The 14671-nt window shown below is 50.6% G+C and overlaps 1 protein-coding gene across 3 annotated transcripts in view; it reads left to right on the plus strand.

The window, feature by feature from the left end:
* Positions 1 to 602: 602 nt before the first annotated feature.
* ARMC9 (armadillo repeat containing 9) overlaps positions 603 to 14671 on the plus strand; it is a 61308-nt gene continuing 47239 nt past the window's right edge. For 2 of the 3 annotated variants that reach the window (XM_090284938.1, XM_090284941.1), the window contains exons 1-6: positions 603 to 688; positions 1981 to 2106; positions 3873 to 4043; positions 5996 to 6151; positions 9283 to 9375; positions 12517 to 12541. In XM_090284938.1, the coding sequence (XP_090141064.1) occupies positions 638 to 688; positions 1981 to 2106; positions 3873 to 4043; positions 5996 to 6151; positions 9283 to 9375; positions 12517 to 12541 (622 nt within the window). In that variant the 5' untranslated portion in view covers positions 603 to 637. Of the gene's footprint in view, positions 689 to 1980; positions 2107 to 2161; positions 3100 to 3872; positions 4044 to 5995; positions 6152 to 9282; positions 9376 to 12516; positions 12542 to 14671 lie in introns of those variants that run through there. The other variant, XM_090284946.1, reaches the window with a different exon arrangement.

Genomic DNA, 14671 nt, shown 5'->3' on the forward strand with positions numbered 1-14671 from the left:
CCCTCTAAAGAAATAAAGAAATAAAGAAGGAATTAACGAAGAAGAAAGACTGACTTTTGACTTTAGCTACCCTGTTTCCTAGGGCCACTGCAGTAAATGACCATAAACCTCATGGCTCGAAACAGCAGAGGTTTATTATTTTTACAGGTCTGGAGGTCAGAAGTCTGAAATGGGTCTTGCTGGACACAAATTGGGGTGTTTGTAGGGCTTCTTCCTTTCTGGACGCTCCAGAGCTGAATCCCTCCCTTGCCTTTTCCAGCTTCTAGAAGCTTCCTGCCTTCTTTGGCTCTCGGCCTTTCCTCCACCTTCAAAGCTGACAGTAGCTGGTCAGACCCTCCTCCCCTCTTTCCCTTGTAAGGGCCCCTGGGCTTACACTGGACCCGCCGGGTGATCCAGGCTACTGTCCCCATTTTAAGATCACGATGGGCAACCTTAATGCCACCTGCAGCCTTAATTCCCCCTCATCTTGTACCGTGACCCAATGACAGCTTCCTGGGGTAAGGATGTGGCCATCTTTGGGGACCATTGCCCTGCCCGCCACAGCCCCCTCTTTGTGATTTCACAGATGGTTACAACGAAAGCTTTTGCTTTGCCTTGCAGGGGTTTGTGCTGCGGGAATTAACCAGAACCTTCCAGCATGGGGGACGTCCTGGCTCATGAATCTGAATTACTTGGACTAGTGAGAGAGGTAGGTGTGTCACGCGCCGGTCACGGGAAAGGACAGCGGCACGCGTGAGGCTGGCACTTAGGCCACAGCGCCTTCTGCCGTGCCTCGTGCCTTGCAGTCAGATGGGGCCCGTTGCAGAATTAGAATTCTTTTAAAGAAAATTGTAGGAGCAGTACAGGAACAGCACGGAAGAATAGACCTGAGTGTTTCTGCTCCGCTCCTGCAGCGCCCTCGGGGGTGGCTTAGCGTGTTACCTTTCCAGGCTTTTTTCTGCAAACGTGCACGATACAGTCACATGTCTGTAGTTCGTTTTACAAAACGGGCTGGTTCCCTGCGCGTTGTTCTGTAGCTTGTCTCTCGTCTGTCAGCAGGGGGGTAGCCTGAGCTCCTTCCTGCGGCCCTCGCGCTTCTCACCGCCGTGGAGGGTTTCACTGTGGGCGGACACTTGGGCGTCCCACGCTGAACGCTTTTGAAGGATGAGGCCCACACCCTACGCCGTTCAGTGTTCTCTTCTGCTTTTCGTGTGGGGCTGGCACGGAGCGCCAAAGAAGCGCTCGCTGCCGCTCTGCTGTGTGACCCAGTGTGCGTTAGGCACCAAGAGATGCGGCGGGGGAACGGGGATGCGGCGCCCGCCTGGAGCGGCCGCTGTGGGGTTGGTTGGCGTGGTCCTGAAGAGGTTCTGAAAGCTGTCCCAGCAGGGGGTTGTGGCCAGGGCGCGGCCGCCAGCCACAGTCAGGGGAGGCAGCAGCAGAATGGCGGACTGACCAGCGGGAGGAGGGCGGAGCGTCACGCCCAGCGGGGGACCCCACGTGCAGACCGCGGGGAGAGGGGCTCTGAGCATGCGGTGGTGATCGGCTGTGCTCTGCACGAAGGCCCTGACAACGTGGCCCATCTTTTCATGGCTTCTCCTAGTGACGGGCGTTATTTCTAATCCCTCTGTTTCAAGTAACAAATTCCCAGAGGCCTACGAGCTGGCTGCCCGCCCTGCCCTTACCTTTTCCAGACCGCCGCACACACGGTTGCTCTCCTGCCACCGGTGATAAGGAACCACGGAGCTCACACTTTCCTTCTGAAAGCAAAGCTGTCTGTGTAAAGAAACACCTTCCATGTTGCTGTCTCTCTAGGCTTTGGTGTGTGTATGGATAGGTCGGTTCTAAGCCAGACCCCACACGACTCCTCCCAAAGGCGGCAGCCCGTTAACCCCGTTAGAAATCGGTGCTAGTCCTGCACTAACGAGTAAATTAGAGCAAAGGCAGTTACTTTGTGGGTGTTAAAACAGAGAGCTGTGTGTACATTTGTGTTTTCTTTTATAGTATTTAGATTTTGCTGAATTTGAAGAGACCTCCAAAACATTTTCAAAAGAATGCAAGATAAAGGGAAAGCCGTTCTGTAAAGCAGCAGGTGGCTCTCTAAGGGACTCCAAATCCCTGATAATCCAGGTAACAGTTTGCTTTTTTTTTTTTTTTTTAATTTTTTTTTATGTCTGTTGACAATTGGGATGCTCCCAACTTGTAAAAAAATGCTGCCATTTGAGAATGTTGGCATCTTCTCTGGGGACCCAGCCACAGGGACTGTCAGACTTTGCGTGTTCGTGGGTGAATTGGTAGTGAGTGTCACCTTCACACCCCCGTACCCTGCCTGGGAAGCAGGTGTGACATGAGGTCTCTCACATGCATTTCCTGGGAAGAAGACGAAGAGGAACCCTTCAGCGCTCAGACGCTAAGAGAACAGGGGTCCCCAGCCTGAGGCGTTTCAGGTTGTTAATTCCAGGTGTCCCGGGGACACAGTGGGGGACAGAACGGAGCCAGACCTGCCCTCACAGAGCTTTCACCCAAGCTTGGGGAGGCCAGAGCCGGGATCAGGTCACGGGGCCGGGGCTGTGTCCTGTCGGAGGAGGAGGAGGGCCTGAGCGGCCCTGTGAACACGAGCGGGCTGCAGAGGGCAGGCGTTGTACGGTCCTCAGCGCTCAGGGCCAGGGGGACCGTAAAAGTCCTTGCTTCAGCCCGTATTTGATGTCTCCATCCCGTGGGTAGCATTCTAGGTAAGTTCGCCTCAACCCCCTCCGTTTCCTGAGCAGCATACTTCAGCTTCGCATGATTTTATTATTCAGTAAATTTAATCTGTTTCAGTATACCCACTTCTAAGAAAAATTTGAGACTTGTTTGGAGAGGCCCACTGAGTAGCTGGAAGTTAGGCCACCACTACTGCCTGTCGGCCCCTGGTCCTGACTCCGTGGTGGCCTGGCAGGGGGCACCACTGAGTGGGGGTGCCGTCAGAGTGGCCCAGGCAGTTCCAGGGGGTGCCGTGCCCTCTGCCTAGAGCCCCTCTAGGCCCCAGGCACCGGGACACCTCGCTGCCACCGCACTGATTGGGACTGTCAGGAAGTTCTTTCAGTTCTGCCTTGTACCGAGATCGGAAAAACCATGCAGCAGGTGTTTGTGATGGGTCAGTTATCGTTCCTCTGGTGAGGCAGCTGGTGTGATAATTGCCCTTCTCCAAAACTCTCTATTTCAACTCTTGTGTGGTGAGCTGGGGGGCTGTCTCTGCCGTTTGCACTCAGACTCGAGTGCCGAGGCTGGAATGGTGCCGGCCTGGGCTCCCTCGTCTGTCTCCAGCCTGTTTCTGTACCTGGAGGGCCCAGTCACTTGCCACCGTGCCATCTCAGCTGCTCATGCTTCTAACCTCGGGGCAGAGGGCGGTGCCCCCTCCCAGGCCTGGGCTCGACGGGGTCAGCATGTGAACCCCTGCCGCCCGGGCACCGACGTGTAGGAGGTTTGTTCCGCTGAGGCGTGGCGGGCTCTCGGCCCGGCCTGTGAGCACCTGGGGCAGGCTGAGGGGCAGCCAGTCCGCAGGGCGGCTGTACTGTATTTATGCACCTGGGGGGCTCTCTGTCTGCAAGCCTTTGGCCTGTGCCGGAATCCTTCCATTTCAGAGGCCTGAGCGTGTCGTCAGGTTCTTATAAAGCCCTGATCTGGTATTGCAAAGGGGTGACGAGCCGGGCTGGTCTGCAGGAATCTCAGCCTAGGAGCTTGGAGCTCCCTGGCTCTCCAGTTTTCTGTCCCTTACCTATGAAAGGAGACTTGTTTTCCTGACACCGAAACCCTGGAGTAACGGTCTCCACGGTGTCGGGAGGGTTGCGAGAACTTGGGGTGTTGGGAGAACGGGCACCCCTATGATTGGGGTTCTATCTGAATCTTTCCCGCAGAAGGACCTCGTTGCTGCGTTCGACAGTGGAGACCAGAAGGAGTTCTTCGGTCTTTGGGAAGAGCACATTCCCAGTCCCCTCCGAGATGGTGACGCGCTCGCCCAGAAGCTGGAATTCTATCTTCACGTCCACTTCGCCATCTACCCTCTGAAACACTCCGTGGGGAGACCTGTAGGTTCCCTCGTGATGTGGGTCGGTTCGCAGAGTGCGTTAAGGGAGGGTCAGAGCTATTGTTTTTCAGATGGACACTAATTTGGTTTTATGGCCATTTCATCCCATTGCTAAGGGGTAAGGGTCTTGTGTTCTGATGAATGATTTTCCACCTCATTCCCAACAGTTTATTTTCTGATTTACATGGAGACTTAACAGTTTCTGTGATGAAAGCCACATTATTTCCTTGAATACCTCAAGTTTTTGAAAACTCATCATACAAACACATACGTGTATGTCTGAGAGAACACCTACGTAGACCACATGTTAGACCGTACATTAGAAGAGAAATTTAAGCATAAGCAGTGGGGAAATGTCGGCCTATCTGTGCAAGTCTGTCTGAGCAATAGGTTGAATGTAGCTCCCACAGTCTTTTCCCAGGCGGGGCTGGAGATGTACAGGGAGGAGAGCTTTGAGCGCAGAGCAAGTGATGGAAGGGGAGCGGGGCTGAGCTGGCCTCTGACCACGTGTGTTTGGTTGGTGGCTTCTCATGCACCCCCTGCTGCCCCGAGGGTCTGTGCTACTTACTAAACTGTCAGGAGGCCAAAGGGGAGCTCAGGGATGGAGGGGGCAGCTTTCCAGGGCACTGTAATAGCCGTTCTCGGGAAGCTGCGCCTCAGGGTGGTACGTGGGCACGATCGTGGGAGACTTTCATTGTCTTTGTTCTTATTTCTGTATGAGATAAAAAATCAGTAAGCATTCTGTATACAGTATTCCCTCACTTACCGCGGGTATTATGTTCTAGACCCCCCCTGCGAAGTAGGAACCTTACATTTATTCTACACTCTTAAACCTACGTAACTTGGACAACATACGTATACAGTACCGCAAAATCCTGCAATATAGCGAAAAATCCGCGATAAATAATTAAATATAATATTTTTAAAAATCCCATGATACAGCAAGGCCGCGATAAGTGAACCACGATATAGAGAGGGACTGCTGTATTCTATGTCTGGCAGTCAGAGGAGGGCTTCACGAGGTAGGTGCAGGAAGACGCATTGATTAGAAGAACAGGCTTCACCTACAAATGAGGCTCAGTAACATCACTGGTGAGGGCAGGGTGGTCCGGGAAGGAACGCTCCAAATTCAAGGTTGAGAAGCTCAACTCATCCATCCTCACTGAAGCCCAGGAGGAAACGGAAACCCGGGGAAGGACTTGCCTTGCCTTGCATTTCACATGGGGTTCGTGAAAGAAGGCAAGATCAGTTCTCACTTGCCTTTTTTTATTTTAAAGATTTTAAAAATTTATTTTTAGAGAGAGGGTCTGGGAGGGAGAAAGTGTGAGGGAAACATCAATCGGCTGCCTCCTGCACACCCCCAACTGGGGACCTGGCCTGCAACCCAGGCAGGTGCCCTGACCGGGAATCGGTCTGGCCGCCCTTCAGTTTGCAGGTCGGCACTCAGTTCACTGAGCTGCACCTGCCGGGGCCTTGGTTATCCTGATCAGGAAAGGAATATGATGCGGAAACTTCTATTTCAAAAACCTGTTCACTTTAGAAACCTCTCCTAAGGGAATCATGGTAATGCACACAAATATTAACGACCTCTGAAATATGGAAACAATGCACGTATCAAATAATGGGAAATTGCTTAAATAAATTGCGATAGACTCACAATATGAGGTTTTGTCTTGCGTTTGACAGTGACGTGTATGACAAATCTTAAGGGTGTGAGAGAAGGGTAATAAAGTAAAAAGCAGCATATCGAACGTATTATCTATGCTCGGATATTCCCGACGGCTTCATAAAATGGTGACATTGTGGGTGGTGTTAGAATGACTGGAGTCAGCGCACTTGCCAGGCCAGCGGGGGGAGGCTGCTGGCCACGTGGCTCGGGGGAGACGCTGGGGTGGACGGGTGGACTCAGCGCTGAGCAGTGGACCTCAAACGAGTGTCTTTCCTTCCTTGCAGGACAAAGAGGAGCTGGATGAAAGGTTTTCTTATTTCAGAACCTACCTGGAGACCAAAGGGGCAGCGCTGAGCCAGACCACAGAGTTCCTCCCGTTCTATGCCCTGCCCTTTGTCCCCAACCCAATGGTGCACCCGTCATTCAAAGAGCTCTTCCAGGTCAGTGACAGCCTATGAACCAAGACTTGCTCATTCGGACCGACTTAAGTATTTTTGATATACAACATCTCAAATCATTTCGTGTGGACTTGTTCGGTGTTGGCAGGACCATTTATTCAATACATGGACAATGAGTAGCCTGAAAAAGAGCTAGAGTATTTGACGCAATTGCTGGCCATGTATATTTTATTACTAACTTGTATTAAAATTCTCACTTGGCGTATATTTGGCTGCCTGATTTGTACTATTATTCCCATCAGACTATTTTCCTATAGCTCTTTTAATTATTATACTTTATTTTAGTTAACATTTCAGCATATTTATTAACAAGATTTACCTATGATAGTAATTTTTGTTGACATACTAAAATTAAAATGTCCCCTGAGAATTTTATTGAAATGCATTTTGAGCCTGAACTATTCTGATGTAATAGATTGCTTTTTCTAAAGCTCTCACCCCGTTTCCAAGAATCTGCACGGAGCTTCCTCCGCTGCGCTTTGATGGACGCAGTACTTGGAACCCAGCGCATTTTGGTTTCCTATTCCGTTATGATTCAGTAAAGCGGTTCTCACCACGCTTCAATGGTGGCGCTGAGCGGACACTTGACCGATTCATCGAAGGCTTGCTGAGAACCAGCCTAAGTTGAATTCTGTGCTTGTCTTTTTGGCTCGTCCAGATTTACCTCCTCCTTCTCCCAAAAGGTTGTGATAGAAGGATGTTAGATTTTCTCGCAGTGAAGACCTGTGTTCATGAAAGTTACGACACAGAGGTGTGGCCGCAGCCCCGCTCAGGGCGAGGTGGGGCCGGTGGCCGGGGAAGGAGGCAGGCCTGGCCGTCACTGTGGCTGCGCCCGGAATTGAGAAACCGTCAGAGTTCACGGAGGCTGTTTAGTCCATTTTTTCCCTTTTGCTACTCTCTCCATATGTTCTTTTAATGGTCATCATAGATACTTTAGTGCATATGCACCATGAAGTCTGAAGTTCATGTCTTTATTCTCTTCCTGACCACTGCAAGGTTCTTAGAATATGTCAACCTCATTCATCCCCTTTCCAGCTTCTGTGCTGTTATTGTCAATATTTTAGTTAGTTGCTTTAATCCTACAAATTAGCATCTCCTGCTGCTTTGTGCAGTCAGTGTGTGTAGCTTCGCCCTTACATCTGCCAGTGTGTTGCTTCTACTCCCTCTCACGCTGAGGACCTTCCTTCTGGGATCGTTCTCTGCTCCGCCTGAAGCACCACCTGCCTTCAGGTCCCCCTTTGGTCGTGGGTCCCTTTCCGTTCCTGTTTGTCAGAGACGGCCTTCACTGCGTCCTCAGACAGCATTCGGAGCAGCGGTTCTACAGTGACTTCTCCGCGTGCGCTGGAGGTGCATTCCGTCCCCCAGCTCCCACTGTCGCTGTTTGGAAGTTGGCTGTCAGTCTCCTCGCTGTCTTTTTCCCTTGCCTTTGAGATTGTGTAATTTCACTACTGTGTGTCTAGGGACACCCCGGTGCTTGTTCTGTATTTAATCTGTCCTGACTTTCCTTGGCCAACCTAGCCGCCCTTCCCTGCGATCCTGTTCTGTGTAGCTGCGCACAGAGCGCCTAGCCGTGGGTGGTTTCCCGCGGCTGCCCCGGCAGAGCAGGGGACCACAGAGGAGGTATCTCAGCACCACAGATGTTCACTGTCTCGGCTCAGTAGGCCAGAAGTCTGAGATGCAGGCGTCTTGTCTGCAGGGCCGTACTCCCTACCAGGCCTCCAGGGAAGGGTCCTTCCTCCCCTCTGCCAGCTTCTGGAAGCTTCAGGTGCCGTTGGGCGTGTGGCAGCCTAATTCCAGTCCCTGATCTGTCTTTACACGGCCATCTTCTCTCTGTGCCTGTGTCTAAAATTTCCTTTTTCTTAAAAAGACACAATTTGTATTGCATTAAGAGCCTACCCCTGCCCTGGCTGGTGTGGCTCAGTGGATCAAGTACCTGCCTTCTAACAAAAGGGTCGCCAGTTCAATTCCCAGTCAGGGCACATGCCTGGGTTGTGGACCAGGTCCCCAGCTGGGGGCGTGCAAGAGGCAGCCACACATTGGTGTTTCTCTCCCTCTCTTTCTCCTTCCCTTCCCCTCTTTCTAAAAATAAATAATTAAAATATTTTTTTATAAAAAGAGCCTACTCTGCTCCAATACAAACTCATCTTAACTAATTACATCTGCAAGGACCCTGTCCCCAGTGATGTCACATTCTGAGGTGGGGACTTCAACATATGTTTTTAGGGGACACAGTTCAACCCATAACACACACATTATAAATAAAATTGTGCTGTGTCAGGGAATTACAAAATATTTTTTAAATAGAGACTTTGCTTATCTGGCAGTATGTTTTTGAAAGTCAGGTGAGACCCAGATAGACTGGGTGGGACGGGAGGCATGGGTGAGGCTGCGGGGCTGGGGAGGCTGGGGAGGTCTGTGGGCAGTGGGGCGGGAGCGGGGAGTCGAGCAGATAGGAATTTTTAGTGATAAACGGCTTCATTTTGGTGAACTTCTTAGTTTGGGTGGTACATATCTTTGTATAAAGACTATACGGGAAATTGCCCTGGGAAAGATGGTTGCTTGTTACCCTTCTTTCTTTTATATTTAAATCATTACCTTTTCCTTCTCAATGAGCCTTATTTGAGATAAATAATTTATATTTAAGGGACAACTCAAACCAAGCGTACATCGTAACTCTTGACAGGATGGAGCCTTTGAGGTTCTGTCTTTTGTCCTTCACTAGATGGGGTTTATGGAAGCAGGTCCCTTCCTCTGGGAGACTGTCGGTAACAGCGATCATTGTGTGCGCCTGCCAGCACTGGGTCTGCCTAAACGGGACCGAATTCTCTTTGGTATTCAGCTTAGTAAGGTTACTTGTCGTGCCTGTGTTTAAATCACATAAAGTATTCAAGTCATGGGCAGAGTTATTTTCCCCGGTTTGTGGAAGAACTCTGTTTTTTCTTCCTGCTGTAGGTACTTGACTTGTATAAATGAGTTGGTCAGGTGTCCTAGGACCACACCACTGCAGGGACATCGTGCTTACTTACCGCTGACGGCCACACCTTGACGATGCCGATGACACTGAGTGTTCTAGCTTTTATTTTATTTTCCTTGTTTTTTGTTTTTTTCTTCAGGATTCTTGGACTCCAGAATTGAAGTTGAAGTTGGAAAGGTTTCTGGCTTTAATTTTTAAAGCCAGTAACACGCCGAAGCTTTTAACATTATATGTATCCTTTCAAAGCCTATGGGGACCGCCACGGTGGTAGAGTGGCACACTGGCTTAGACCGCCCACAGACGGGGGTGTTGACAGTCCTGCTTTCAGGGGTCCGAGCCGCACGAGGTACTGATGGGAGGACCGGCCAGGACCTGGAAAGGGTTGACCTCTAAGGCATTGGATCTCTGAGGCTGGCTGGGGTCTTTCTTTTATGTCATGTGCTAGAAGCTGTGTTAGTAGAAGAAAAGTGTGTCTCTTTGGAAGGGAACTCCTTGAAATAACTATCACTTCGTAGAAGATTGTTCAACCACTCGTAAGGCCTTGAGGCCCTGGCATTTGGATCAAGTGACCATATAACTTGTTATTCAAATTGGGTCTTTTCAAGAGACAGCTTTGTTGAGGTGTAACTTACATCCCGTGGAAGTGTACACGTTAATGGTTTTTTGCACATGTGTGGAGTTGCGCAGCTTCATCACACCCCAAGTCCAATGAGGGCGCTTTTGAGAGTCAGTGGGGCCCTGAGTGGCCAGAGCGCCTGTCGGGCAGCAGGGGTGGGTGGAGCCTGTCCGAGGGAGGTGGGGACGACGGCCCCCTGCGCCTGGGAGGCCGGTCTCCCAAAGCTTGTTAGCCTTTAGGGACGTTCATCTCCTGTTCTGAACAAGAGTGCATCAGAGGTTACTTCAGAACAGGAATGACATTGGGAATTGTGAAGTGGGTATTTGTTCTCATGTAGTGAGAAATGTAGGCCGCTCTGCTGCCTGACACCTGCTTCCTTTCTGACTCCAAAGCACAGGACTCCCTCTTCCTAACTGAACGCTCTGTCCCTGGAGTCCCGTGATCGTGTCTTCTTCAGCGTCCGCAGCCCTCAGAGGCTCGCCGTTGCCCGTGTGCCGTTCCTGAGCCCCGCCCGAGACAGGCCACGGGCAGGCCGGGCTGCAGCTCTTCTCTCTGCTCTTGTAACCCTGAGGTTCTGGTCGGTGCTTCCCCTGCCCGCACACCGTGATGTTTGCATATCTGGTCTGTTTTCCGCTCAGAGTTCCATATAAAATGACAGTTTTCAGTGAAATGAGAACTCCAACCTGGCTTAGAGTTGTTTTAGTGCTCTTTTCAAAAGCCCTTCTCAGCTTAAACTTAGTGGTGCTGGTATGTTGAGATTCTATAAGGAGTTATTTACATACTGAATCATATTAGTTGTATACATAGTAGCACCTGCTTTATAGAAATAATACGAGGATTGAGTTAACACTTAAAACATCCATCACATAGTAAGTGCTTGCTAGCTGTTACTATTATAAATGTTTGCAAATACTTGTCACCTCTAATCCTATTCCATGTGCTTTGAAGCAATGCATTTAAATGTAGCAGCTAACTACAAACATTCTTTCTTTTTCTTGTCACATGGAAATATTTGCAGTTCAGTTCAACACATATTAAATTAAGTATCATGCTGGGAATTAGGGATCCAAAGAAAAGGCCAAGACCTAGTTCTCTTAGCCAAGTTGGAGGGTTTTTTGGGTTTTTTTTTTAAGTTTTTTAAAATTTAATCTTTATTGTATTTTTCCCATTACCATTTAGTCCCCTTCTACCACCACCCTCCAAGTGGGAGTTTTAAACAATAGAATGGAGTGTGTGACGCAGGCCGAATGTGGGGTGGGAACCCCGGGCAGAGGGAACAACCTGAGCAGAAGCGCTGAGCAATAGGTTGGGGAAGCTGGAAAGGACTCGCTGTTGGGGAGCAGGGAGCAGCGGGACCGAGAGGGCGTGAGAGGCGAGGCGGGGCCGGGTCCCCAAGGTGTGTGTGCGGTCCTGCAGGCGACGAGCCTTCGAAATGTTCTGAGGAGAATAACATGGTCATGTTACACTTAAAACATCCCTTTTTTATTCCTGATTATAAAATGGATTGTATTCCTTATAGAAAATTTGGAAAGCACAGAAATGCATTTGTATACATACATACATCCCAAACAATGTAATATTTACAATAAAAAAGGGTAGATACCTGTATATATGTATGTATTTTTTAGTATTTTTATCAGTGAAGAGAGCATTTCCCTAATACCATTAAATATTCTCCAAAAACAGGCTGTTTCCTCAAAAGTCCTAGCTATACACTCAGGAGAAATGAAAATACATCTGCCCGGCAACTTGTGCACAGAGGTTCACAGCAGCATCAGTCAGAAGGGCCAGAAAGCCCAAAGCTCCCAACGCCCGTCAGCAGATGGGTGGATAAACACAACATGGTCTGTCCACACGGTGGCAATAGAAAATGAGCGAGTCCTGACACTGTGCGACATGGAGGAACCTTGACAATATTATGCTGAGTGAAAGCAGCCAGTCACGAAAGGCCGCACGGTGCGTGATTCCATGTGTAGGACAAGTCCGGAAGAGGCCAGAGTGTAGAGTAGATGAGCATTTGACTGGGGCGAGGGAGGACGGGGAGAACAGGGGTGATTGCTATGTGGTGCAGGGTTTCTCTTCCGGGGTGATGAACATGTTCTGCGATTGATGGTAATGATAGTTGCAAACTCTGAATATACGAAAAACCGTTGAAACGTACACTTTAAATGAGCGAATTATATAATATGCACAGTATATCTCAATAAAGCTGTTACCCCCAAAAAAGAAAACCCATAGACAACTAGCGAAATGCCTTGCCTGCAGTCTTGTGGCCAGACGAGTGGGAGCCGAGGTTTGAACCCGGGCCGTCTGGCTCTCGGGATCCGTGATCGCGGTGCAGTGCTGCGCTGTTTCCATCCCAGCCCGTTTCCTCAGGATAAAGCTTTCATGCTGAAGCTGCAGCGTGAAGGCATAGGAAGCAGATTTGCATTTTTAGTAGAACACTTGGTGGAGTGGGGAAGGTCTTTGGAAGGGGGCAAGGATGCTGGTTAGGGGGCTGTTGAAATAAGACAGGACTTGGCTGCACACGGAAGAAATCGAGACTGGGGGGAAGAGGATTGATCTGGGAGCAAGTCATCCAGGTGACGAGAAGCCAGTAACAGTCTCGGAACTGTCTTAGCTGTTCGTAGCAGCATAATGGCCCTCGCTGTCCTGGGAGTGCTCGTTTCACCGTGCCGGGAATGTCTTCTCAGAGTGGCCACACGAGGTCAGGTACCCTGAGGACTGCGATTTTCCTGAACTTCCTTCCCATCCCAGAGGGAGAATGGACAAACTCACAAAGGTGAATCATCTGGATTACAATTTATTCAAGATTGTATTTATTTACTTTCAGAGAGAGGGGAAGGGAGGGAGAACAAGAGGAAGAGAAACGTCACTGTGAGAGAGAAACATCGATCGGTTGCCTCTCATACACGCCCAGACCAGGGACCGACCCCACAACCCCGGCACGTGCCCTGGCTGGGACTCGAACCAGCAACTCCCACTTTGTGAGAGATGCTCCTCCAACCCACTGAGCCACCCCAGTCAGGGCTAGATTAAAGTTTTTTAAAGAACAGCTTTGCCACCCCAAGTGTTAAGTAGTGAGATGTAGAGAATTCCACAGACTTGGAAAACGAGGGCTTTAAAAGTCTAAATATTCGTGAAGCGCTGTGCAGTCATTTTACCTGAGATTCCTGGAGGCCCGCCTCTCGGGATGGCTGGTGGTTTTTAGCTTCCTCTGGCATGTCAGGTAACTAAGGCGTGGAGAGGGGAGCGAATCTAAGCCCCGCGCAGCGTCACTGCAGCGACGCAGTGAGGACACGGGGAGCAGGGGAGGAATCGCTTTAGTATCTTTACTTTCGCCTTGAACTAGTCTAACAGCAGCATGGAGTGCCGGTTTTTATAAAGCCTTTCCATTTTTTACCTTCAAAGTCGGAATTCCAGTCTTAATTTTTTAGCATAAGATGACAGCTTTTCATGATTAGTAATTTTTACCAGGACTGATCATTTTGCAGAAAGGTGAGAAAAACCGCAGTTAACATGAAATTGGCCCGCGCTGGGGTTCTCTGCCCAAGTTTGTCTTGGACGCTACATCATGAAAACCACGTAAAAGACGGTGCTGGCCACCCGTGCCAGGAGGCTGGCTGTGCCCCGGGCTGCGTGAGCGCTGGCTGGGGCATCGTGCGCGGCCGCCAGCAGGGGGAGCGTCGCTGCGCGGAGCGGCGCGTGTCCTTCCCGCAGCCTGGGCGCGCTGGCGAGGGTTTCCCAGCTTCTGCTGTTTCTCTTCACGTTTCCTTTTATTTTATTTTATTTTTTTTTTAATTTTTTTATTTTGGTTTTTCAATTACAGTTGTCCCCTTTTCCCCTAATTTCTCTCCCCCACCCAACCCACCCCCTCTCCCGCAATCATATCCCTCCCCGTTGTCCATGTCCATGAGTCTTTTATACGGGTTCTTTGACTAAACCCTTCCCTTACTTATCCCCCTTCTCTCCCTCTCCCCTCCCCCCTATTGACTGCTATTCTGCTCTTTGTTCTATTTAGTTCCTTTGTTTGTGTTGTTCTTTAGTTTCCTGTATTAGGTGATATCATATGGTATTTTTCTTTCTTTGCCTGGCTTATTTCACTAAGCATAATTCTCTCTAGTTCCATCCATGTTGTTGCAAATGGCAGGAGACGTTTCCTTTTAGAGAGCGCAGGTCTTCTAACGAAAGGCAGCATTGGTAGATGAGTTAGCTCTTCGCTTTCCAGGGAGCGGACAGATGAGCGGCGCCTGAGTAGCTTCAGATGAGCGGAGTTCACATGTTCATTTCTGTCCTCGGTCCCCTTGCCGGCCCCCGCGGCAGTTCTGAATCCTGGGTCTGCCAGCTGTGCCGCCCTCCTGCGGTTCAGAGGGGACAGACCCCGCTGACCCGTCACGGAGGAGCCGCGGTCCTGTGCCTGCGCACGGAGGAGCAGGGGGACAGATGTGGCTTCCTGGGGTGAACCGGGACTGGGCTCAGGGCCGCCAGGCTGCAGCCTTGGGGCGCCTCGAGGTTGCTGGGCCCCGGCACAGTCTCTCCAGCTCCCCAGGCCTGCTCCCTGCCGTGCTAGCACAGCTCTGAGCCCCGGGCAGCCCTCTGGCACCAGCCCCGCTGGAATGCGTAGATCAGGCCGGACTCTTGGGTGTTGCCTTGCAGCGCCTGCAAACTCTCCTTTGCCCCAGTGTTTCTGCTTCTGCCGCTGCCTAGCAACGCCCCTCAGGCTTGGCGGCACAAAGCAACAGCGGCCGTTCATTATCAGCATCATCTTGTGTGGTCTGGGCACCGTGGGCTCAGGTGGCAGGTCTCCCTCGGGGTGTCCTGTGGGTGCTGACGGAGCCGGGTGGAGCCATCGCCACGGCTTCCTCACCCACGAGCACCCATCTGCTGGCTGCTGCTGGCTCTGGGCTGGGAT

This window comes from Furipterus horrens, unplaced genomic scaffold (genome assembly GCF_987537825.1).
Source record: "Furipterus horrens unplaced genomic scaffold, mFurHor1.1.pri manual_scaffold_1, whole genome shotgun sequence".
Classification (NCBI taxonomy): domain Eukaryota; kingdom Metazoa; phylum Chordata; class Mammalia; order Chiroptera; family Furipteridae; genus Furipterus; species Furipterus horrens.